Source organism: Pogona vitticeps, chromosome 3 (assembly GCF_051106095.1).
Source record: "Pogona vitticeps strain Pit_001003342236 chromosome 3, PviZW2.1, whole genome shotgun sequence".
Lineage (NCBI taxonomy): Eukaryota > Metazoa > Chordata > Lepidosauria > Squamata > Agamidae > Pogona > Pogona vitticeps.
In genome coordinates, this window is record NC_135785.1 from 81949382 (window position 1) to 81975347 (window position 25966).

The window sequence follows — 25966 nt, forward strand, 5'->3', positions numbered from 1 at the left end:
CAAAACAATAAAGACAGTGAGCTATCAAAGGGGTGGAGGTGGGCTTTTATGAGTTCACCGTCTACCTCTCAAAGAACTAGTTATAGAAAAGCAACCTGCACTTCTTCTTCAGTATCTCTGCGATTCACCTATATGGGTCAATTGTGGTCTTATTTATCGGAAGACAGAGAATGCCAAACCAAAAATGTGCTTGAACAAAGGATGAATATAGACAGCTGGGACTATGTATCAGCACGACAAACATCTAACAGAGGAACATTTCAGAGAAATGAGAGGACTGACTTTTGAAGCCATGTGGTGCTGGTAACATCTTTCTCCAGAAACAAGGCAAACTCTTCTCAAAGATATTTGGAGGAGTGAGAACAAAACCTTCCTTCCTGTGGAATTCTATTGCACAGGACAAACAAGTGATGGAAAGGATCCAGGTGAGAAACGGAACTTTGTATCACCTGCTTTTTACTGACTGAAGGGGTGACAAATGCAGAGGAGGAGATAGGCTGATGTGTCAGACAAAAGGTGTCACAATTGTTGTGATTTGTGGGAAGACCATTTACTGGAAGCTGGATGCTCATAGTTCTTGGGATGTACAGGACTGAGATGGAGTCTAAGAGGAATGAGACAGGGACCAGAAAAAAAAAGTGTGGAGGGCAGACACCTTGCTGCACTTGGTTTAGTTGTGAAACTACCACCTTCCTCTTGAGTCCAGTACAGGTCTTATATCATCTGAAAAGTATGCAGTATGAATGATGGTTCAGAATGATGGTTAAGCTAAGTGTGCGAGAAACAGTAAGACTGATATCTTTATTGGCACTGATGCCTGTTCCTGAACCCAGTGAAACAATAGCTTCAATATTGGTGGGGGAGTAGCCATTATTTCAACCTCATAGAATTTTGCTATACAAAGAATGTGAATCACACACCACTTGGCACCATCCAGAGAAGTTAGGGGTATCACATGATCAAGTGATGTTGGAGAAGGCAAAGAAAAGAAGTCAGAATTATCCTCTGAAGAAGAATAGGCTTGGGCATTGCAGCCATATGCTTATAAAGATCCAAAAAAAGTTTCTGTGTTATCTCTAAAGGTAGACATTGTCATATGTTTCATGAACAACTGAATAGTCTTTTGTGCTTTTAGAGATTGAAATAGTGAAGTGTTCCATAGATGATGCAAGACATCAAAATCAAAGGAAGGTAAATAGCAGTGGTTATGACCAAAGGTATGTATGCCGAAGAAGAAGCACTCACTGAGTCAGTGAGAAAGATGGGATAACAGAGGCACACCTGATGATGCTGTAATAGATAAAAGTAAGTCAGAAGAGTCAAAGCTAACTAATCAAACCTGCAATTGTTACTACAAAACTGGAGTCAAGACTGAAGGACTTCTAGAAGCACAAAGGACTACTGGAAGGCTTGAAGTCTTCAGCTACAAAGGAGGTAAAGAAATTGTAGATACTTGTTTCTTACTGTTTTAACAACAGAGAAAATGGACTAGAGCCCACTGTCTGAGACTCATTGGTCACTGGAAACAGGGTGTATACTCCAGTGTGACTTCTAGCTTGGGGCTGTAATTGACAGAGCACTGACACAGAAGGACCCATTTCTCATTTCTTCACAGAACATCATTTATTGCCCTAGATCTTACCAATTAATATCAGGATGTGAGACATGTGGACAGTGTTTTCCACCTGGGATATTTCAACGAGTACTCTTAGGATCATGTGCAGATTTGTTCCTGTTTGTCTGCAAATAAAACTTGTGTTATGAATCTGAACCAGAATTCCTAAGGCTGTGCTTGGATGTGATCCACTGACTGCACTGGCTGTATGCTACTACCTGGTTGTATGTTTTGTTCCACTGCAGGTTGGGAAGAGGTGAAATGTTTTCTAGTGTGGATTGAAACCAGTGATCCGTGTGTCCATGCTTGCTTTAGAAGAAGGTGTCACTGAATTCCCTCTGCTGTGTCTGTGTCTAAGTATTAGGGTGTGAGGTGACATGTCCCTATCCTGGCTTGCACAATTTCTGACAAAAAAAACCATGCAGGCCAAGATAGGGACATGTCACCTCACACCATAACACTTGAGATGCAGAGACAAACTGGGATGAGGAGACATATCCTTTCTGCCCACAAGTAATCACAGCATAGCCCCACTTGAGGGGAGCAAATCTGAGAGTGTTTCCAGAGACACTGGGGGTACATACACTTTTTATATGCCATTTCCATACTTTCCATATCAGGTCTTTTCCCCTGCCCTTCTGAGAAAACAGTGGCTGTTTCACCGGCATTTGCCTCCATCCTTTGGCATAATCAGGGGATCAACAACTGTAGGGTAACCACTGACAATATGATTAATTTTGAAAAATCATCCATTAGTGCTACATAGAAAGCTGACAGCAAGATAAAATGAAGGTAAGCAAGGTTACAGAGACATCTTCAGGGTCACTGCCTTGACCTGGCTGAAGGACAGGATATTTAATTTTGAGTGTTGTACTGAGTGACTATGGAATAGGCAGAGAACAATATTTTTATTCTGGCCAAAAGAATCTGGAATAAAAGAAGAATGTAAGAATATATCCAGGTTTCCATAAACATGTGGGTGACCATGCCACTATGCAAAGCTGGTATTTTAACTTCTGATGTATCTGAATTTAGATAATCTAAACTGTTACTGTTATAACAGCTGCAATGCTTCCATAAAATCTCAAATTCTTTATCAATCAAAGATATATTGATCAACTTACCTTATAAAAGTGCATTATGTCTTCTTTTGTTAGAGTTTTCAGATATGCCACTTCAATGTTATCTGAACAATATTTATAAATTAGTGTTACTATGCAATTCATCAGCATATATGTGCTGCTCTAAAATCTCCAACATATCAGCATATATTTGCCACAAAGAATACTGCTACTGTGAAGGATTGGTGCATTTCCTGGAACCTGTGTACATGCAATATTCCCAGTTCTTACTAACTCTGTTAAAAATGTGAAGTTTTACTTATGAAACACTGGCGTTTCTGGATTGCTCAACCCTTTATTTCACAACTAGTCAAACAACAGGTTCTAAGCATCTACTTTGGTTTTGCCTCAAACACAACGGAAGAGTCAAATGGGTGGGGAGACATATTCTTATTTGCATTTGTTCTTCAATCTTGTCCTGATTTGGCCAGAGTCCAAGGTTTTAGGAGAGAGGAAGGATATAAATTTTACTCAATAGCCTTGAGCAACATTAATGTTGAAACTTTGACAAGATTAGTCTGAATATGAAGTAGCTGAATTGCTACTTTTAAATGTTTTATTCTGAAATTTAACATCTCCAGTTTGAGATGGGTAGTTTCAGCTTTCTCTTACCTCTGTCAAAGTTATACTGCTGTGAAATTATTTCTCCCCAGTATTTTGCACACTCAGCAGACAACTTCTTTGGTTTGTCAAGGCGACGGATTGCTAAAGCTTGAATGTGCTTCTGAAAGGCTTCTTCCGACATCTCTTCTACACACTTCTCCATGGTTTTTAAGAAAGCTTCAACCCTGCTCTCTAAATAGTGTGGAGGTTTTTCTGACTGGATGATAAATCGCAGTCCTTGGATACCATTAGCCCTTCGTGGCCCACTGAACACAATATACCCTTGGGAAAAGAACATAAAACAAATTCAACCTATTCATCTATCATCCACTAACTTTTCTCACAGCAAAGAAATAAAACATTTGTATTGTTTTTCTTGAATCTGGAATATTATATTATGTTCCAGCTTTATAGTTAAAGGTCATGAATCAACTGCATGGATGTTGCAACCAATGTAACTAATCTCATGATTTTCTAGCAATCCTAAACCTATGATGTTGCCTGGTGGATCAAGCCAATGTTGCCAATTCAAGAGAGGCTCTCTGCCAATGTAGAAGCTCTTATTTAATTTCAGCAGAGCCCTTGTTGCCTGTGCCACCACAATGAGTCAGGTTAGCTCCATCTTTGCTGAGCTTTCAAAAAGCAGCCAAAATAGTATTATTTTCTACAGCTTTTGATTTTTAAAATTGTTTTTAAAGTTGTCCTTTAAAATGGTTTTACTCTGTTTTAAAATAATGTATTCAGTATATTTTATTCCATTTTACTTTAAGAGGCATGGGAAGAACAGCAATTAAAAAGTATTTCAAATAAATAAATAATCAAATAAATAATCAAATGTCCCACCCCAGAACACAGGGTGTTCTGGGGTGGGAATGAATTGATCTCGACCCATCAGCTATGTCAGCTTAGTATTGGAACAGCTTGATTTCCTCTCCAGTGCTTTTGCTGGAAGGTGAATTGCAACTATAACATCCATGAGGCTGAAAAGTCTGCCATTTCCATCTCTCTTCTTCCTTAATGGATGTGATTCAGCATAGCTTGAGATGCTGCCAGAGATCTGCTGCTGTGCGTTTCTCCAGCCACATTCAGGCCTGTTCTATTAGCATCAGGCAAACTGATGAGGATTTCTCATTATCATGAATTTTATGAATCTCATTATTATGAATATTATGAATCTCATTATTATGACCCGCCCTGAGTAGACATTGTCTAGAAGGGCGGGATAAAAGGCTAATAAATAAATAAATAAATAAATAAATAAATAAATAAATAAATAAATAAATAAATAAATAAATTTTGTACCATAAAAGAAACAGAAAGCAAAAGAAAAACCTATGTATCACTTTCAAAATTCCTTATATCTTTTTGAAATGATTATTTCAATTTGATTTGTTAGTGGATGTGAAGAACTATAAACAGATAATGGGATTCTACAAACATCACATTTGCAGCATGACGGTGCTTATCCAAAGTGTTATAGTAGCTATATCTTTTATGCCACTGACTCCTAATGACACAGTTGAAGATGCCAGCAAGCAATAAGAAAAAACAACCCACAGCTGTTTCAATGTCCCACCTTCCTCTAAAGCACACAACTGTATAACTGATGTGCAACTGTAACTTAAATTTTCACTGTCTTGATCTGGATATGGATTTTTTGTTTGTTTGTTTATTTCTGTTTTCACTGTGCATGCATGATTGTGGGCCTATAACAAAAAAGCAGCATATAAACAAAGTTACAACATTAAAAAAACTCTTTACACAAAGTGACATCCCCTACCCTGTATTACTTTAAACACTGGGAACTTTTTATTTAAAAAAACCTATGCGTACTCTGTCTAAATCACTCAATTTATTTACTTTCTGTCAAGTTGCTCAAGGAAATTCAAACAACAGTGCTGAGAAAGAGTAAGTAATTAGATCCATCTATTGTAGCTACCACAAATTATAGAGTTCATTGTCCCACACTTGAGAAAGCAGAAGTGATCAGCATACCTAGAGCATGTAATGGGACAGCTACACCAAGGGAAAATCACCTTCATGATCATGGTTATCTACCCTGACAAATATTCTGCCCTTTAACCATAGAATCAGCTCACCCATAAGTGGGATTCCAGGTGAAAGGCTGAGACAAGCAGTCTGCCACCATCGCAATCATAGGTTAAATACTAAATGCTCACCTAACTGTTCCTTAGTGCGCAGGGTATTGAAGCAAGGTTCTGAAATAATTTGACAGAAGAGCTCCAAAAACATATTCTCTGAGGTGCTTTGCATATCTGTTTGATAATATATTTCTATGCCACAATTGTTATGAACTTCATTCCTCTGTTGATAGACGAACCAGCCTCCTACAAAAAAGCAAAAAATATATAGACGATCAGTTCAGAAATAAGTAAAATACACAGAGACTTTTATCAGAAATAAAACTGGAGTGGAAGAAGGTATTTATCCTTAACTGCAAGGCACTCCTTAGCATAGAACATTACATTTTCCCTTTCTAAATCCATGGGATATGCAACTCATAGGCCAAGGATAAAAAAAGGATCTATTTTGAGCTATGGTTTCTTTGTTTCATGAGCAAAAGACTGTAGCTTCCCACAAGAGCAGCTGATCAGCTGCATAAATATCTTAAACAACGACAGTCATGATTTTGGTAAACAGCATGTCCAGTGAGTACATCAGAAAATATTCTTGAATTAAAATGCAATTTGCTAACCTGCACTTCCAAATATTGCAATCAATTTTGCTTTCCTGCACCTTCTGAAAAAATTCTGGATACACATTTGAAAGTCAAATATTGAGAATTAAAGTGTTTCATTATATAGTTATTCTACTTGGAAAAATAAGGCATGGGTTTCTCCTCTAATGCTACATGCGGATGGATCTAAAAGCAAATAATTTTAGTACTAATTTTAAAGGACTTTATAATTTATCATTGAAACCATATTAGTTTCTAACAGTAAATTAGATGTCAGTGAAAGAACACGCGTTCCATGTTATTTCCAGCAGCATACTTTAGGACAGGAGTCTCAGAACTCCTTCCCAGACAGGGAAAGAGAGAGTGTTCCATAGCCTGGGAGCTGCCACAGAGAAGGCCCTCTCCCATGTCCCCATCAGCTGTGCTGACAATGGGACCAAGGGTAGGGCCTCCTCTGCTGATCTTAATCGTCAAGAAGGTGCATATAAGGAGATACAGTCCTTCAGGTAGGCTAGACCCAAGCTGTATAGGGCTTTATAGATAATGACCTGCACTCTGAATTGGGCCCAGAAATGGACTGCTAGCCAGTGCAGTTCTTGTAATAGGTACGTTATAAGCTCCCTGTAGCTGGCCCCAGTCAGTAGTCTAGCTGCAGAGTATTATTCATAGATGGCCAAGTTCTAATATTAGTTAGGCCATACTCTTCAATGGGGCTCCAACACAGAGAATGAAAATGGTTGATACAGCTCCCTCCCCAAACTTCCTTCAGCACAAAGTAAATCCTGCTTTGGTTCAGTGAAAATACTCTTGAAGACTCGAGGGCCGCTGGTAGCAGGACAGATTACCTCTTGCTGTGATCACAGTGCTTCAGGGCACACAAAGGGAAGACAAAGTACTTTTTATGAGCACAGTGTCAGAAGTCATCTTTGACTGGGCTTAATTCCAAGTAAATGTGCATAAGACTGACCATGGCTTTAGTTAGGTTTAGGAGGACTACTGTTTTTTTTTAACTTGATTGCTTTTAGTTTACGTCTGACTGACAATTCTTGAGGGGTCTCTACAGGAGTCCATTCTGCCTAATTATTTCCACAGGACATTTATCTCCCTAAACCTGTGTGTTGTGTCTGCCCACCACCCCACTGCAGAGTGCATACACCATGGATTTCATTTTTAAACAAGATATCTTCCACCCAGAAAGATGACTTACTGTCTGGCAGTTGTACTTCTCTGTATCTTACTAGCTGGCTAGGAAGGAGAGGCTTTGTGTGAGCATGCTCAATGAGTGTGTCTTCAACCATCTGCATTATTCCTAACGCAGCCTGGAAGAGAAGAAAATCATTGCAGATTTTATTAAGTCCCGGAGAATGTTCCACTTGGTAACAACATAGAAAGGTACTAAGAGGTGGAATAAGTGAGCAATAAAAACATGATTAATTGCAACAGATTAATATTGGAAATGGGAAGCTGAAATAATTCATGTGACTACTGCTACTTCATTCAAGGATGAAACAGAATCTTTACATTTTTCTGTAATATACTGTATATAATACTGATAAAATAAGAACTTTAAAAAGAGCATACCCAGGTCAGTATCCAGTTTGTCTTTTTGCTACCATAAAAGATGTTACACTCTCAGAGTGTACTTAAGTTTTCAAGCAAATGGTATATAATTTGAACAGAGAGCACTCACTGAAAATAGGTAAGAATGAAGTCAGTGGCTAAAGTCTGTTCATCACTGGTACAGCATTTCACATTCATAAGTCCAACATTTTGTACAGATACCATAGTTGGAAGTTTCAGTACATGCAATTCTGTTGACTTCTTCCCCTTATCTCTGGTTTCTTCCCTCCAACACAAATACTCAGTATAGATCTGTCATGCCTTGAGCAAATACCGTATACAGGTTCTCTTCATTTCTATACACTATCTACATTGCATTAAAATGCCTTTCCCAAGTGAAAACACTCTTACAAAACTAAAATATACCTATTAACAGCAAATAATCTCATACTATGAAGAACATCATAAAGTATATTATTTCTAGTTCATAAACTGTCAATAACTTTAGCCACTGACTTCATTCTTACCTATTTTCAGTGAGTGCTCTGTTCGGATTATATACCATTTGCTTGAAAACTTAAGTGCAGGGAAGTAGCATACATTACTGCAGTTTTATTTTGCTAAGAAAAGAGAAACCACCATGTGCCATACAATAGAAATTGACTCAAATCTCATTCAGTGCATGTTTAGAGGCCCTACTATATTTTGAGGGCTAAATCCAACTGTTAATCCCAACTATAGTAAACCTATGTACCTTATTTTGATAAATTTTGACTTGCATAGCTCACCATGGCAACTGTCAATAACTAAGGAGGTACTCTCATGTTACAAGACCTGCACCTGGCTGGGCAACAGATGCATGCTTAGTGATACAACCAATGCCTCCTTAGTCAGTGGCAATCTAAAGCAAGTAACGCAATTTAATCTATGCACTCCTAAACCACCAACAAGATTCTTGCCGTGGGCAGTAAAATTATGAATTTTTTTAAAAAATGAAACTATCAGATAAAAGTGTTGAGTTCTAGTATCATTATCAAGATATATCTGCTTTTTCTGAAAAACAAATCAAAACCAACCTGTTTCGTGATATTGCCATGGAGAAGTGCTTCAATGTGTAACCGTGACAACAGCTGAGAAATAAAGGCCTTGAGGCGGGGAAGAGTGACATCTACAACAGATATTTAGACATTTAAATCAATCATGTTTTCCTTCTAGAGGAGGAAAGTACATTATTGCAAAGTGAAATGCATTTCTTAAGAAGAAAAAAGAAAAATTGTAATTATCACCAAAAGGCAGTGGGTGTTTCACCCCCCCTCCCAAATATTCATGTTTGGAAAGTTTCCAGGTCTAAATTGTTGTGCTCACTAAACATTTTGCCTTGTTAGAATTCATATGTTGGTTTGACCCAGATTCCAACATAGGGGAGAAAAGGGAAAGAACAGAAAGACAACTCTGCATTGAAATCAATGCACATCTATAATGAAAAATATTCACAACTGTACATATAACTACGTACTGAACATATGGTTTATTACTCTCTTGTAAAGTACTTCAGGCATCTTGGCAGCAACAATTTAAAAGGCTGATAATTAACTCTAAAATTCTTTTATGTTTATGTGTGTGTTTGTGTACATACATGTGAGTATGTATATGTATGTACTGTGTGTCGTCAATTCCAACTGATGGCAACCCTTTCCAGGGCTTTTGAGGTAGAGAATAAACAGAAATGGTTTACCATTCCCTTCTTCTGAGAGTGTCCTGGGACTGTGCACCTCACCTGTGGCTCTTACAACAGGAGGCACAGTGGAGAATCGAATACCAAACCATACCTACACCACTGGGCTATCCAGCTAGTCATCAATATAAGTATGTCATTATATGCATATGCACAACAGGGTTATCACTTCTGGTTCTAGGTACATTTGAACCATCACTAAAATCAATCAGATAAGAAGATATTGCATTGGGTCTGATCACTCTAGTAGAAAGTTTCAGCTTTGCCAGCTATGCAAATGCAGATTTCGGATGCTTTCTAAAGGCCTACAGGGCTTTTTAAAAGCTCTTCTTTTTAAGAGCCATACTTTCTGATCTGACACATACTTGTGATCAGTTCCCATTTCATTGCTTTTGAGGAAGAATATTAAGATACATCGCTTCAACTGGCCTTTAAAACTCTTTTAAAGCTTACTGTTTTTATTTCACTGGGTTTACTGTATAATTTATTTTTAGTGATACTGTTAGTAGCTTCATATAGACTTGTTTTTCAATGGAAATAATGGAATAAACATGTAATAAATAAATACAAATAAGCAAAATATATGTTGGTTATTTATGTGAGCCTAAGACAAAACACGTTATGTCAATAGAGCTAACTGTAGCTTACTGATAAAGTACTGTGTATGTACTGGCTGCACAATTAATATGAAACCAGTATCTCTCATGTGGATGTAAATAACCAACAGGATTTGGTTATTTGGTTATCACACCAACAAAGGATATGGTGTGAAAAATAGTCAGTCAAGACTGAACTTGCATCTCTGGAGAAAATGCTGAAAATGACCAATTAAGAATAGGTTTCCTTTCTAACCGAAGTCAGGAGACCTGACGCAAAAAGTCATACAGCCCTTAAAGACAGCAGCTACAGAATGGGATACTCCATCACCGAGAAGAAAATGGAATGGAGATGCAAAGAAGGAAATCCTTTTCCTTTCCAGCCTTCAGCCCACCAAGCTTTCATTCACAGTTCTTTGTCTGCATGTAGTCGCTGTGTTTTCCCTGTACTGTATTCATAAGAACGTGATAGCTGGATCATGCTCCTAATTTTAATATCCACTTCTTAAAATTTAACATATTTTTTTAAAAAAGAAGTTAAACAATCCCATACACTCCATACTTTTCAGTTTAAATTTAAATGTGCAAGTTTGAGTTCCCTGGTCTACTGCTGATATAATCATTGAATTAACCATAAGACATGCCACAATTTATAATGATGCTTTACCTTCAATACACTATAAAGGTAATTTCATTTACTCATCTAATATTGCTATTTATGGAAAAGCCATGGTCCATGTAGCTACTGTTAAGCTTTCTTAAGATTTGGTACAGAATCAGTTCTATGTACCTTTTATCCTCCTCTTTGGTCCCATCCACCACTCAAATAACTTCCTGACTGCATTTGGACCTTGGACTGAAAATTTAGCATCCTAGAGTTTGCAATGCAGATTGTTGTCTTCTTCACACAAACTCATGGCAGCCCCTGCAGTACCATAAATGTACTACACAGGAGGCTGATGAACCTGTGGAACTGAGTAGGCTGTAGTGGTGGTTTCCAGCAGAGGATCTTCAATAAGCAGATACAAAGGACAACCGTGCTTTTGGAATGCAAAAATACCAAAACTGTGGAACTTCTTTCTGCTAGAGCACTGTTACTCAACCTGGGAGTCATACTTTCGAGTATGTGTGTGTCACCGGTTGCCTTCTAAGTGTTATAGTCCTTTTAAAATAACTTCTTCCTTGATCTTCCTAAGTGGGGTATTAACGTTAGCGAGTATACATATCTATAGAAACAAGCCCTTGAGAAAGAAAGAAGCCTCCACTTTCTGAGATGAATTAAAATGCCTTTTTATGAAAACATAGTGGTTGGATCCCAGGTTATTTGGCTATTATAAAAAGGGGTCATGAGTCTATAAAGGCTGGGAATCACTGTGCTAGAGACATAAACACATCTGAATCCACCCCAGAACATCCTTTTGGAAGCATAGGAGGCTGAGTGTCACTGCCCGGGAACAAACTACTACTACCTACAGTGGGGTCTCTACTTAAGAACTTAATCCGTACTGGAAGGTGGTTCTCAAGTTGAAAAGTTCTTATGTTGAATCTGCATTTCCCATCGGAATGCACTGAAAACCATTTAATCCGTATCTGCTCTTTTCCGTCCATAGAAACTACAGTGGAACCTCTACTTAAGAACTTAATCCGTTTTGGAATGGTGTTCTTAAGTTGAAACGTTCTTAAGTTGAAGCAAAATTTCCCATAGGAATGGACTGAAAACCAATTAATCCGTTCTGGCTGTTTTTTTGTTATGTAGAGGTGCGTTCGTACATTGAAGCATTAGTTCCCATGGGAACTAATGCAGAGCTGGTTAATACGTACTCTACCACTAGGGGGAGAATTTTTTTTTAAACCTAAGATGACCTAAGGTTAAAAAAAGAGCAGGAAAGGTTTTTTTTTCCTGTTCTTATCTTGGATTTCTGTTCTCAAGTAGAAGCAAAATTTAGCAAATGGAGCTGTTCTTAAGTTGGATTGTTCTTAAGTAGAGACGTTCTTAAGTAGAGACCCCACTGTACAGCAATTTAGAATCTAACTGGCAATCTTATTTTGATGATTTTACTAAGCTTCCTCAGAGACTTAGTTTAGATATTTAAACACTATTATTTTAATCTCTTCCTGAAAGAAATCGGCACCATGTTATGATCAAGCATGATCTAAATTCTAAATCTGAAGGCTAAAATTCTAGAACTGAGAATAAAATCTCTTAATAAGTTTTCCAAGCACCACCAAGTTTATAATTGAAAATCTTCAAACTCTCCATAAAACAGAAACACTAAAATAGATTCTAATTAAAACAGAGATGAGATAAACTGATATATTCTTGCCTCAGATGAGACAAGAAGCACTGAACCAGAATCATGAAAAGTTACATCGGATGGAGTAGGTTAATTTTTCCATTAGTTCAGTATTGTCAATTCTGACTGACAGAGGTCTTCCAGGGTTTAAGGTAAGTCTTTTCTGCCCCATCTATAGATGTCATTAATTGAACTGGAACATTTTGCATGCAAAGCATTATTATGGCTCCTCTTCAAGACAAATGAAACACTATTCTGATTAGCAAGTTGGAACAAGTTTGAATATCAAATTAGAAAACAAAGATGCTTACATTTGGTAAAAGCTTACCATCTAAGGCTTCCTTTAATTCATCTTTGGTCCAAGCGACTTCTGTCATTAATAGCCGAAGGTAATACATAGCATGCTGGTGTGGCTGTTCAGCTCTAAAATTGTTAAGTGATCTCATATACTAGCAAATTTGAAACAAAAATCAAGTACTGTATTAGTTAAGAAATGAAGCATTGCAATGAATTCCATTAACTCATTATTTAAGATTGTTTTCAAAATAGATACTTAACATATAGTATATAGTTTGAAAACAAGCATACTGATATTAAAAACTAGGGTTTGAAACTGGTTAGCAAAGTCTGATTATAAGTAAGGTAAAAGGAATCTGTCTATGATAGTGTATGTTTTATCTTGCTGTCATTTTCCAGTCTCTGAAGGGTAGATAAGGAATGCAGAAATTGTACATTGACACTGGCCAAGAAGAAATGACTTCCGCTAAAAATCTTTCAATAACATTGGGGATATTTAATTTTTATACAGGGGCAGATCTTAATTTAGCCTTTCATAAACAGAACTCTTTAACTACAAAAGATTTCTGAAAATCTGAGAAAATCCCATTGTAGAGGAAGGGTGTTGATCTCCTATTTCCATTTCAAGCTCCCACTCTCCATTCTGTAGGGTCCCAAACCTTAGCGCAGGTTTTCGGAGGATGCAAAAGAGGGGAAAATCAGGAAAAGATATACACAATTTCTACTCATGGGAGCAAAGGCTAGATCCAAAGCAAAATGAGTATACGAATTGCAACAGATCAATTTAGGGCATTTATACCCATCTCCAAGTAATCTCTCTCTCTCTTTCTCTCTCTCTGTAAGCGAGGAAAGGGCGCAAAAACACAGCGGGCGGCCATTTTCTTCACCCGGCGGCCATTTTGGAACCGCCGATCAGCTGTTCTTAAAACATCGTTATGCGATAATTGGTAAGCGAAACGCTTACCGATCATCGCAAAGGGTTGTTTTACCATCTAAAACATCGCAATGCAATCGCTTTTGCGATCGCAAAAAACACATCGCTATGCGGATTCATCGTTAAACGAATCACTCGTTATGCGGGGCACCACTGTAGTTCATGGCTTATGAAGAGATGACTGTCTACAGCGGTCCCCAACCTTTTTGGGACCATGGACCGGTTGGGAGTGCAGGCTCTGTGTGCGGGGGCGCCCCCGCGCTCGCAGGTGGGTGTGCCATGCTTGTGGGCAGGCGTGTTGTGCTTGCGACATGCCCACTGTGCAGGGGGGGAGACATTTATCTCCATGGCCCAGTTCCAGGAAGCCCACAAACCAGCAGTTGGAGACGCGTGGTCTAAAAGGTTGGGTATGCTGGAGATAAAAAGTAAGAGCTCTTCTGACATCCAACGTATGGAGTATTTTTTCTTGGTTTGAAGGTGGTGACGGAAAAAATGAAGGAAGGACAATTGGCTGAGAAAGATGAAATTGAGAGGCAATTTTGGGGAGGAAGGAAATGTCCATGAATAACTTCACCTTATCGGGAAAAAATTGTAGATAAGGGTAGTCATAGCGTAATGCTGCCAATTCACTAGCTCGTCAAGTTGAGGTGATGGCTACGAGAAAAGCTGTTTTAAAGGTGAGGAGTCTTAAGTCAGTTGTAGCTAATGGCCCAAAAGGAGTTTTGGTAAGCTGTTTCAAAACAAGAGTTAGTGACCATTGTTAATGTTGATGGTTCTGGTTAGGGATCGGTGGGCGATCCAAGGGCATCAAATATGGAACGGTGCCGAGCCATACGGAATGGCAATCCTCAGGCGATGAAATAACCAAAGGATTGTTGGAAGGAATGGAAGTTTGTGACTGGGAGGAGAGGATGCTAGTCGGTCGACTCTATCATCCCATTCTGGAGACTGAGAACAGGGTTGATGGGACAGAAGACTGTCATCATCTGAGGGAGATCCGACTGAAATTGATTCACAGAGTTGTTGTGGTGGGATGTCTGTAGGCTCAGACTGTTTAGCTCGTTTAGGAGGAACAGGCTCTGGAGCTAGAGCAGCTTCAGTTGGTCTCTGACGTTTAGAAGTTGTTTTTGAAGTCGAGGACTTCGGCATTGAAGGTTTCGATTTGTGTGTCTTTGAGGTCTTAGATGATACAGATGGAGAATTGGAGTGAGCTAGTGTAGCCATTGGACGTTGTTTTGATGACTCAGTAACAGCTTTTTCCATTGCTTTGGTTTGAGAAGTGGCCTTACAGGGAGGTTGGGCCATTTGAATTGGTTGTAAGGATTGTTCCCAAAGTCAGAGATCTCGCCTCGAGAGGCGAGATCGAAGAATTCCACGCTTAAAATTTTTGCAATGGGTACAGGAGGAAGTTGGATGTCGTTCTCCCAAACAGAAAAGGCACTTAGCGTGTCCGACGGAAAGTGCGATCTTATTATCACAGATAACGAGTTGCTTAAACGGGCCCAAAGGGACTTTGAATAGGAGAAAATAATTGAGGAGAAAAACTGATGATTGAAGGGAGGGGTGAAGCGGCCGGAGGCCGAGTGAGGGGAAAGAAAAAATCTCTGAGGAGTTTGATCTAATAGATTAAAAGAAAAACGATTGATAACAGGAAGGAATCAAGAATAAGCTCTCTTTCTCCTTTACCCACAGAAGCAGAATTATGAGGCTCCCAATGCGGCGGTTGAAAGAAAACTGAAAGGGGAGCCTTGGCGCCAAGGTACTTATATGGGTTGGGAGGGGCATATTCTAATGTGTTTACTGCTACTGCAGAAGCTCTAGAATCTTCCGATGAGGCTCCGTGCAGGTGCAAATCACCCTGGGTGTGATTCACAGGGGCCATGAAGAACTATGTTTGGTACTGTTCATCACCTACAATTCTATACTATCCATTTTTTAAACCTTTCCTTACAATGTTTGAAGGTTTGAGCTCTAAGCTCTCCAAAGAATGGAATACTCTGAACATATGGAATATTTGCTTTTTCACTAGGGTGATATACCTACTGTTCTGATTTTAGAATCAAGGTAAAGATCTAAATGGCTTACCGCCTCCTTGATAATTTCAAATCTCTTTTCATCGATCTCAAAGGTAGCCATTTTCTCAATAATCTTCTTCAGCAGGATGTGTTGCTTGTCATTGTAACCTTTTACAGAAAGCTATAGAGAGAATGTATAAGCAATGTTTGCAATGTTTCTTTAAAAATGTTAAAATCGTCTTTCAACATAGGCAAAAGCACTTAACATAAGGAAACAGCTTCTCACACTTCAGCAAAAACCCTTATATTTTGCTTTAGTGGTATGAAAGCATCTGCAGTGTTTTGTTCATGTTTTACTAAGTTTTGGGACTTAAAATGCTTACTTAAGTAAAGTATTATGAAAGCAAAATTACAATACAGAATAAACACTATTATATGTTGCAAAGAAGGAAATGCTCACCATTTATTAGTTTAACAACCCTATCATGGTTTTCTGGATTTAAAAATAAGGAAAACAATGCAGTAATCTTCCAGAAACTGTGGAATATTTTTCCAAATGAACAATAGACATAGGTCAAGATTTTATTTATTTATTTATTTATTTATTTATTTATTTATTTATTTATTTATTTATTTATTTATTTATTTATTTATTTATTTATTTATTTATTTATTTATTTAAAAATCTAGAGCAAATGTAGCAGGATTTTCATTCTACAATTTCTAAAGCAGAAGAGTTTATAACATTCTTATTAAGAAAAATAGGAGATGTCGACTGCTTAAGACATCAAGGAAACAATTCCAGAAATTTATTGTATGACTGGACTAACCCTCATACACATAAGCAGTTATATCCAAATACAGTTTCTTTGAAATGTACTCTATTTTAATATTACATTAACTCTGCTTTACATTGACATAATACTCTCATCTTCTGCCTGCTTTGTGTGTGTGTGTGTGTCTGTGATTTAACATGTGACATATAGTAATGCAGAAAACACCTATATTTGGACAAATTGTCTGAATACGTGAAATGAAATATAATCAGAATCTCTGGATAGCTAATAGAACAGATTTTTGCAAATATTTAGTGGCTGAAGTAAACAAAATGGAAATAACTTTCCTAGAACCAGGCATGGACAAAGTTCACCCCTCCTTGGATTACAATTCCCAACATTCATCACTACTGGCTATGCTTACTGGTTGACAGAAACTGCAGTTCTACAACATGTGGAGGGCCATAATTTGACTGCCCATATGCTGGATGATCAGACAAATAAGAATTCACTAGACACAAGATATATCTGAAGATATGCTGCAACAATGTTGCTGAAGCTAAATAAGTCTGGGCTGTTGATTAGATAGGAGGTGAATGCTATGTATCTCACCGTAATTTCCACAGCAGAAGAACGTCAGAATGGAAATGGAAATGACAACAGAACAGTCAGCAAGTGCTTTTTAATATTAAAAATTGTGCTTGTATTTTCAACCAATTTTAGTTGAGGGGGGAAAACTATTTGAAGTTGTCCTACACTTATTTCACAGTTCCTAATGCAGAGTACATCAGCTTAAAATCTGGCTAAGGCTTTAAAGAGAACTGTGTTATTTTTGTATCCGATTAAGAAAGTCTAAGAAAGAAGTAACAAAGCATGAAAAATCCATTTGTTTAATGTTAAAAGAGCAATTCATAACAATTGTCTCATTCCAACATGCTTTATTTTCATAGTTAGTAGCATTTTAATCAGCTATAAAGTCTGAAAATGCAGTTTTTAGCCTACAACAGTTTTTAGCTGATGCCCCAACAGATGCACTATCTAATGTCAAAGGACACTCTAGTGACAATGGTTGCCTTTTCCCTTCTTCTTTTTCCTATACATTTTAATCTAACGACTAAGAGACAACAAAATTCAGTGTTCATTTTCAAGCAGTTCTTTTAAGATTTTTACACAAAAGAATAACAAATGCAAATTAGAAACACAGTATTAGTACATTACCAATTCACGAATAACATTCTAATCACACCCACACCATTCAGTCAATGGTTATATTACTGCATGAGGTTTTCTCTCTGTTATTATACAGATGCAAGGAAACACAAAACCAGTAGCCATGTTGCTTGGAATTGAAAAAGCCAAACATCTTCCAAGAGGCATTTAATTCTCAAGCCATCTCATTTCATCCTGTCTTTTCCCCAACTTACTTACAAGTATTGCATTCATTCCTGATGCAATGGCATACACCAAACCTGAGAGGCGTGCTGCATATGTATACTCTTTTAAATCATCCTTCAATAACCTGATTAACAGGTATGTCATGTTGCAATGGAGAGGGTCAGCATAAAGGTAGCGACTAACAAAAAGAAAGAAAAAGGATGCTTTGATACCTCAAGCAGCGACATGGTAAATGGATGAAGAAACATGACTGAAGAGTATGTATATGCAGCCTCATAACCAATATTTTCGGGAATGAAACACTACAAGAATAGTAAGAAATTTGTTTCTTCATTAGAAGTCTTGACTTCATATGTGGACAACAGAGAAGAATCTTAAATCCAATTAGGGTGTAATTTTATTTTACTTTTAAGTACAAAAAAAACCCTTGCTATAAATCTTGTGAATGGTGTAAAATGAAGGAAAACGTTTCTGAATATGAATGGAAATGCTGAAGATTTAAGAAAAGATTTAACTGAAAATTCAGATTATGAGAAAGTATAAGTAAAAATCAAGGTTGGAAAAAGGAATTAAAAAATTAGATTCTCAGTTGGAAAAGCCATTTCAAAAATTACTTCCAGAAAATCAAGTTTTGTACTTGCTTTTTGATTAGTGGAAGTAAATTTAAGGCTTTTAAGTTTCTCCTTGATTTGGGTACTTACATACATCCCATAGATGGTATTTTGGAGATCATAGTTCAAGCCAGCTAGTTCTGCTGCATATGCATACTCGTTGAGGGAGTCTTTGAGTAGCTCAAGGTACAAATAGGCCATGTTACAATGTAAGGGATCCACGTAAGCAAATGGGCTGGAAGAAAATGTTGAAAGGAAAATATCTGATGTAATTAACTCCCAATTCTGTGAGATCCTCCATAGTGGATCTCAAGAATACAATGTAAAAAGCCATTCTGGTGCTTTCTCTTATAAGCATATTAGGACAAACAAACACTCAGCGAAAAGAAAAACAGATTAAATAACTCCAGATGGTAAAAGACATATATACAGTTATATAAAACTTGATACTGAAATCATTACCTAGAAACACTTTTAGCCTTTGAGTTTGGCACACAGAATAATACTTAGGAACAAGTATGAAATACAGAAGCAATCTGCTTCTTTTTTTAAAAAGGTACTGTACTTAAAATCTCTGCATACTGACTCAGATCAAGTTACTAGTAGTTAATTCATGTATAGCAATGGCATATTTTACTTTCCTGTCATTAAGATGAAACTCTTTTAAGATACCTGCTGGTTCCATAGTTAGAAGAATGCCACAGTTGTGTGCCTAATTTTTTTAAAATACAGTGGTGCCCCGCATAGCGACGTTAATCCGTTCCGGATTAATCGTCGCTATCCGGAAACATCGCAATGCGGGTGGGAAAACCCCATAGAAACGCATTAAACTTCGTTTAATGCGTTCCTATGGGGTGAAAACTCACCGTTATGCAAAGATCCTCCATAGCGCTGCCATTTTTGCGTCCTCGGTAAGCGAGGAAATCGCGCAAAAATGGTTGCAGCGGCCATTTTGGAGCCGCCGATCAGCTGGCCAAAAATGGGGCCGCTTGGCCAGGAGGGTGGAGGAAGGCTCCTCCTCTCTCCTCCCGAGCGCATCCCGGCTTTTTTGGCCGGCTGACCGGCTGGCGATCGGGCAGGAGGGGGCGGGAAGGCTCCCCCTCCCCCTCCCGAGCGCACGGCGGCTTTTTCGGATGGCTGACCGGCCGACGATCGGGCAGGAGGGCGGAGGAAGGCTCCCCTGCCTCCTCCCCCATGCACGGCAGCTTTTTTGCCCCACTGGGCTCGCGTCGCAGCTGCCGCTCTCACCACCTCGCCGGCTTCCATCCTTGGCCGCCGCCGGTTAGCGGCACATCGCGCCCCACCACTTCTCTTGCTCTCGCTGGTATTGCTGCTGCTGCGCGTCTTGGCGCCGAGGAGGATTCCCTGGCAGCTGCTGGAGTGGAGAGCGGCGCTGGAGCGGCTGGTTCCCTGCTGGCCGCCTCAGCGAGGAGGAGGAGGAGGCTGTCAGGCACGTGGGAGGGCCACGAGCATGGCCGCGAGGGCTCCTGCTCCTGTCTCGAGGGCGGCTGCCTGAGGCGGCTGCCTTGCCGCCGGAGGCCTCCAAGTGCAGAGGGCTCCTCCTTCAGCTTTCTTCAAGCCTTTCCCCCGCTGCCGCCATTCTCCAAACGGCCTGGCACGGTTGGCGGAGGCTGCTTGAAACAGACGGAGGCGAGCGAGCGAGCCGGAGCCCCCCACGCTGTACAGGTAGTGGCGGTGGCAGCGGAGACGGGGGTGAGGGGTGGCTCGGGGAAAGCCGGGAGGCAGGGCAAGGCCCGGGTGTTCCCGGCGGCCCTCCTCCCAGCGGAGGCTCCTGCTCAGCTGAGCGGCGGGAGCTCCTGAAGGGGAAGCCCCCGCCGCTCAGCTGAGCAAAAATGCTGGTGGTGGCTTCCGAAGGACCGCGGGGGAGGGCTCCCCGGTGGTCCTTCCGAAGACACCACCAGCATTTTCCCCCAGTTGAGCGGCGGGAGCTGGTCAGCTGGGGGGAAATGGGCTATGGGGAAAAATCGCAAAGCGATTTTTCCCCATAAGCAACATCGCAATGCGATCGCAAAAGCCATCACAAAAAAGCCATCGCTATACGGATTCGTCATTAAACGGGGCACCCGTTAAGCGAGGCACCACTGTAACTAAATCATTGCCATTTTTCTTTCTGAAACATAATAATATCAGACCAGCTTTCAGGTTTAGTGATACTATGTAATAGATAACAATACATATTTGCAAGATCCCAAGGGGTCATATTAGCTTACATAGCCCTACAAAAAGTAAAGACAACTCAAAGACTCAAGTCATGTTTCAACAATATATCTTAATACCAGCACAACAAAACTGATAAACCAGTTTAAGATTAGAAATAATGTACACACAATAAGACCTACAATTTACTGTGGATATAAATACAGTAACTGCAGAAATACGGAACTATCAAAAGTAAGTTCTTCACACACAAAAAATCTTACTAAAGTATTCTTCCATCATTAGTCAAACACAACACATACTTTTCAGTATGTTAAAGCTATCTTACAGGTTTGCTTCAAACAGCGTAACTATGTTCAAAATCAGTCTCATGGGGTTTGTTAAAACGAAAACAACGGCAGAATGTTATACATATCATGTGATCCTCAAACAACCATATCAGATTTTCAAAGCAACTTTCCACATGTTTATGCTAGTTGTGCTCAATGCACCTTGCTACAGAAAGGGCTTATATTGGCTAGGAGCCTCTGTTTAGTTTTATTGGTCATAGGACACAATTTCATTTAGCTCTTAGGTCAATATTACATTATGCCTAAACTTGTAGTAAGTTATATAGGTTTCTCTTTTCATTTAGACACTTCGTGGAGAACTCTTCTGAAAAGAGATCACCATACCATGGCTGCAATCCTAAACACATTTAATAGAAGATAAGCCCCAATGAATACTTTGTGAGTGAAGATGCACAGGATTATATTGCAATTAAAATGCCTTCCTATAAAAAGAGATACAGGCCATATACTTTCCAAAGTGTTTCTCCCAACCAACTCAGCCCCATTGCTGCTTTTTAATTGCCCACCAACTCATCTATTCTGACCTTAAAGACCATCCTATGGCTGCTTAAATCTAATTCAATATCTCAAAGCTTGTTTTGTTTCTGAAGCAATACTTAAGAGAATTTGTTGAAAAACAACCATATTATTTTGTGTTTGGATGAGATGTGGTATTAGTATTCAGATGCTATATAAAGCTTGGCAACCTTTTTTTTTCTGTTGGCAACACAAGAATGATACTGCAAGACCAATTTCTAATGCTTTGAACTGCGGACACAGAACACATATTCCTCATTCAACACATAAGACACCCAAATTTACAACGGAAGAAATCATTAAGAGGTCTAGGCTAGTGTCATATACTGCTGGAATTAAGTCCCACTGAATTCAACAGGGTCTCCTTCTAAGCAGGCTTGCAAACGACTATAGTGCAACTGTTTTTGGCATTTATATATCATCAGCCCAAGAAGGGAATGCTTCTGGATACCGTGTCAACAATTAATCCTGTCCTTCAGTGTAGTAAGTCCACCAATTTCAATAATTCTTATTCCAGTAATACACCTGTAGTCCTATTTTGCTTACAAAAAAGTTAAGAGGCCTTTGTCTCTTGATGGATCTTTTCTCTCACACACTCTCTTTGGGTTCTTCATCTCAAACTCTGTGGCTCCCTTCTTCCGCCTCCCCCTTGGCTCTCCATATAACTCTCCCCACTGCTCTGTGTACCCATTTATTTGTTCAAAGACACTTGCTCCTGTGGCAAGGCTGAAATTCCAGTCTACCTTCTTGCCCAGAAGTAAGTCCAATTCACTTCAATGAGACACATATTTGATTGAAGTACTAGCAAGATGTTTGGGCAACTGCTATAGAATATTTCAAATAGCATGCAAAACAAGCATCTTCTGACAACAGAATGGATCAACTTCAAATTAAAAAAACCCATGAATCATGGATCTTTTTTTTTGAGGGAAGCAGTAGTGGGCATCTGAAAAATAACTACCAAACTAGCTATGAGCTAGAAAAAATTGTAGCAAAATGAGATAATGGGGGTGGGAAGTTGTTGTTTTTTAATCAGTACCTAAAACTTCAAAAGTACTTGTCCAACCTTCTCTAAATTTAGCACAGAGCAAGCCCGTATGTTCTACCAAATATTCTGCCAAATAGGTTCCTGATTTAAAAACCCATTCACAAATTAAAAATTTTTCTTTGGACAGGCCTCTCCTATCAGCAATGACTTAAAGAATGCTGTTTTAACTGGTAACACAATATGAAAGGTGCACTTCCCTGAACTCCCATTGTACAACTTTCATATTGCAATTCATGCTATCCCAGAAAAACTTTCCAACAGAAGTTAGCCTGTGTTGTGGAAAAAAGCTTTAAAAAAAAACTAATAATTTTTCTTGGAGAGTACCTGGGTGGCAATGTACCAGCACTGAAGAAAATACTGTCCTACTACATCCTATTTCTCAATCCAGCAGCATTCTCCTTTCTTTTTCCAATTGGCAATTGATGCCGTACCTGTAATCTCTGCAGTCTGCTCTACTTCTCCTCTGTGCATAGTAACAGCAAAGTAACCCACACAAGTTGAATAAGAGTATTTTCAACTTCAGTATTTGTCTCATCACAAGAGCAAAGTTCAGGGGGATACATGATTTGTGTTATGCTGAGCTCCTGATAACATCAGAATAGAACACACTGGTGTTTCCAAACTGGGCCTTGGAAAATGTGACCCCTTTTGGGTGTATGTGTCTGGAAAATAGCCTGTGTTATAGCCTAGCACCAGCACTAGATACAAAAAACAGACATTTAACAGAGGTCTTCTACTCTATTTCTGCACTTGGAGTGATTAAATGACCTACTGTACGTATACTCAGCACAGAGACATCACAGAACTACCTGCCCCAGCAGAGGCTCACTGGAATAAGGCAACACGAGAATACTAGATTCTGCAAATAAACAATAGAGACTTGGAGTTCACAGAAATTTTCAAATATTTCATCTGTTTTTTGTTCCTGACGAACTAACAATTCTCGCATAGCACAGCAGAAACAATCTTTTCATGTGCTAAATATTTTTTTTTTAAAAAAAAAACAAGAAAAGCATTAGACATCAATAATGCCATAGACAGTACTGTAAGGAAATGAGAGTGAAGCTTTATTCACCATAATTACATGAAGGGGAAGAAAGAGGTTGTAGTTCACTGGCCCTTATTTTGCCATTTAGAAGGTCATTGGGAATGCAACTGCAGGGTTCCGAGTAGTGGGTAATTACAATCAAGTGTAGTGAAAACTTAATTGGGTGTTAGGTTACTCATCCTGAATATCTGTGTTACTGGTAACACCTTCAGAGACTAAGGGTGTGGTTACACATTGAAATACTCTGGGGATTGTGTCAGGTTTAGTGTATTTGAAATTGATTTTTAAAAATCCATTACATGATGTACAACTGAGCACACATTTTTTTTGGTTAAGAAAGTGAGGTTTATTTAAACACCCACTAGGGGCTTGTACATTTTAACTCGATTATGAACACAAGTTCTTTTGAATCATTTTTGCATGTGTGCTCACCTGTGTCAGAGTAAATTGCATCTGTGGGGTCTGTCAAGTGGATCATGGGTTTCTAGCCTGCAGGGTAAACTTGCAGTCCAATCTGTTTATAACACTGATCTAACGCTATCCCAGTTTGAAAAAAAAATAAAACAAAGCAAAACAAAAACAAATATTAAAATCTGATGAGGGACCAGATTAAAAGTTGTCCCAGGACTATGCAAACAGTAACCCAGAAATCACATGAATACCATGTGACTTTAAACTGATTTCAAAATCCCCAATTCAGCTTCTATTTTATTTCCATAGTGTAACCTCACATTGAGTCTTCCTTTTTAAGGATATTACTTGAAGTGTTCCAACTGTGAGAACATTTCCAGAAATTGTGAGAGGAACAAAAAGGATAAAAAAGAGGGTGTACAGTGGTGCCTCGTTAGACAGTTACCCCGCATGACAGTTTTTTCGCTACACATTGACTTTTTGCGATTGCTATAGCGATTCGCAAAACAGTGATTCCTATGGGAGAATTTCGCTGGACAATGTTTGGTCCCTGCTTTGCAAATCGATTTTCATTAGACAACGATTTTGACAGCTCCCTCCGCGCTCACAAAACGGGTGTTTTCGGGACCTAAGCTTTGCAAGACAGCTATTTAAACAGCTGATCGGTGGTTCGCAAACCGGCTTTCCTATGGCCGATCTTCGCTAGACAACAATGATACTTCCCCATTGGAACGCATTAAACAGGTTTCAACGCATTCCAATAGGGAAATGCTTTTTGCTAGACAATGATTTCGCTAAACAGTGATTTCAGTGGAACAGATTATCATTGTCTAGCGAGGCACCACTGTATATAGTAAGGAATCAATGGAAGGAAGGAAGGAAGGAAGGAAGGAATCAATGAATGAATGAATGGATGGATGGATGGATGGAAGGAAGGAAGGAAGGAAGGAAGGAAGGAAGGAAGGAAGGAAGGAAGGAAGGAAGGAAGGAAGGAAGGAAGGAAGGAAAAGCTCCCCCTCCCCAAAATAAAAGGAGATGTAACCATCCCATAAAACAACTTTAGCTGTTGCGGAAGAAGTACAGCACATATTACAGCAAGTAGATCATAAGCTAATAGTATCAATCTACATAACAGTGTACTCAAAATATCCATGTCATCAAAGAACATCTGCCAAAGAAGACATTAATCTAAATCATAAACATGAGGCCCACTGAGCACACTGAAAGTTAATGATATTTGAGAATGGGAAAACAACAAGATGAATGGGGAGAACTGAATCTGGCCCTCCATTCCTCAAAACCAGATGATATTTTTCAGCCTAGAGACAACACATGCACAAAACCTGCTCACAGTTACACACATAATACTGGAATTAAAACCATTGGAAAATATGTTTAATACAATATAGGAGCATCTTGTCCTTCTAAAATGAAAAATGTTTTGTTAAATTACATAAAACTCTTCTAATCACAATGTTGTGTACCTGAAAAATTCGAAGTTGAGACAAGCTTTGGGTAGGAAGAATTTGTCATCTTGCTTGAACCACAGTTTGCTCATAGCTGTGTCCTGTATGGAAGATAATATATATTTTTTGTTACTTTACTCTACAAAATTGTTTTTTTTTATCATTTCAAAATGAAAGCATGGCCTCCATCACTAGTGAAAATGAAAATGTATAAATTTTGAATAAAAGAAAAATCCCAAATCGCAAACCATGGCCAAAGTGTGTCTGTCTTTTAAAGCGGCATGTAAAGGGATTATTTGCATTCATTTTTATCATCTAGAAATCTGTAGATTATTTATGCCTGAGTGTGAGTTAGGTATCGTGTTATGGAGCCAGAGGTTGGGAGTTCAATTCCCCACTGTGTCCAGTGAGCAAAGCCAGCCTATCTGTCCTTGGGCAAGCTGTACATTCCCACAATGCCCCCAGAAGAAGGGAAGGCTAACACTTCTGAGTGCTATCTTCCTAGAAAACTCAGAAGTGGGTTGCCACAAGTCAGAAGTGACCTAACAGCATACATTATTTAAAAAGCAGTGGCATATAGTATAGAAATGGCAAATTTCTGCTATTTAATGAAATACCACTTGTATTCTATGTCACACTCCCAAAAGGAACACAAGTAGCTGCTCGTCACCCAGTGGTAAATCGCTGCTCCAATTTATA

The 25966-nt window shown here is 39.0% G+C and overlaps 1 protein-coding gene across 6 annotated transcripts in view; it reads right to left on the bottom strand.

Moving 5' to 3' along the window:
• IDE (insulin degrading enzyme) overlaps positions 1-25966 on the bottom strand; it is a 98754-nt gene that overhangs the window by 8191 nt on the left and 64597 nt on the right. For 4 of the 6 annotated variants that reach the window (XM_020782916.3, XM_020782913.3, XM_020782912.3 and 1 more), the window contains exons 14-22: positions 25286-25368; positions 18341-18485; positions 15539-15649; positions 12551-12671; positions 8674-8765; positions 7245-7356; positions 5520-5687; positions 3349-3621; positions 2740-2801 (exon numbers count right to left, since the gene is read on the bottom strand). In XM_020782916.3, coding sequence (XP_020638575.2) covers positions 2740-2801; positions 3349-3621; positions 5520-5687; positions 7245-7356; positions 8674-8765; positions 12551-12671; positions 15539-15649; positions 18341-18485; positions 25286-25368 — 1167 coding nt within the window. Of the gene's footprint in view, positions 1-2739; positions 2802-3348; positions 3622-5519; positions 5688-7244; positions 7357-8673; positions 8766-12550; positions 12672-15538; positions 15650-17672; positions 17818-18340; positions 18486-25285; positions 25369-25966 lie in introns of all 6 variants that reach the window. The other 2 variants (XM_078391315.1, XM_072995335.2) reach the window with 1 other exon arrangement.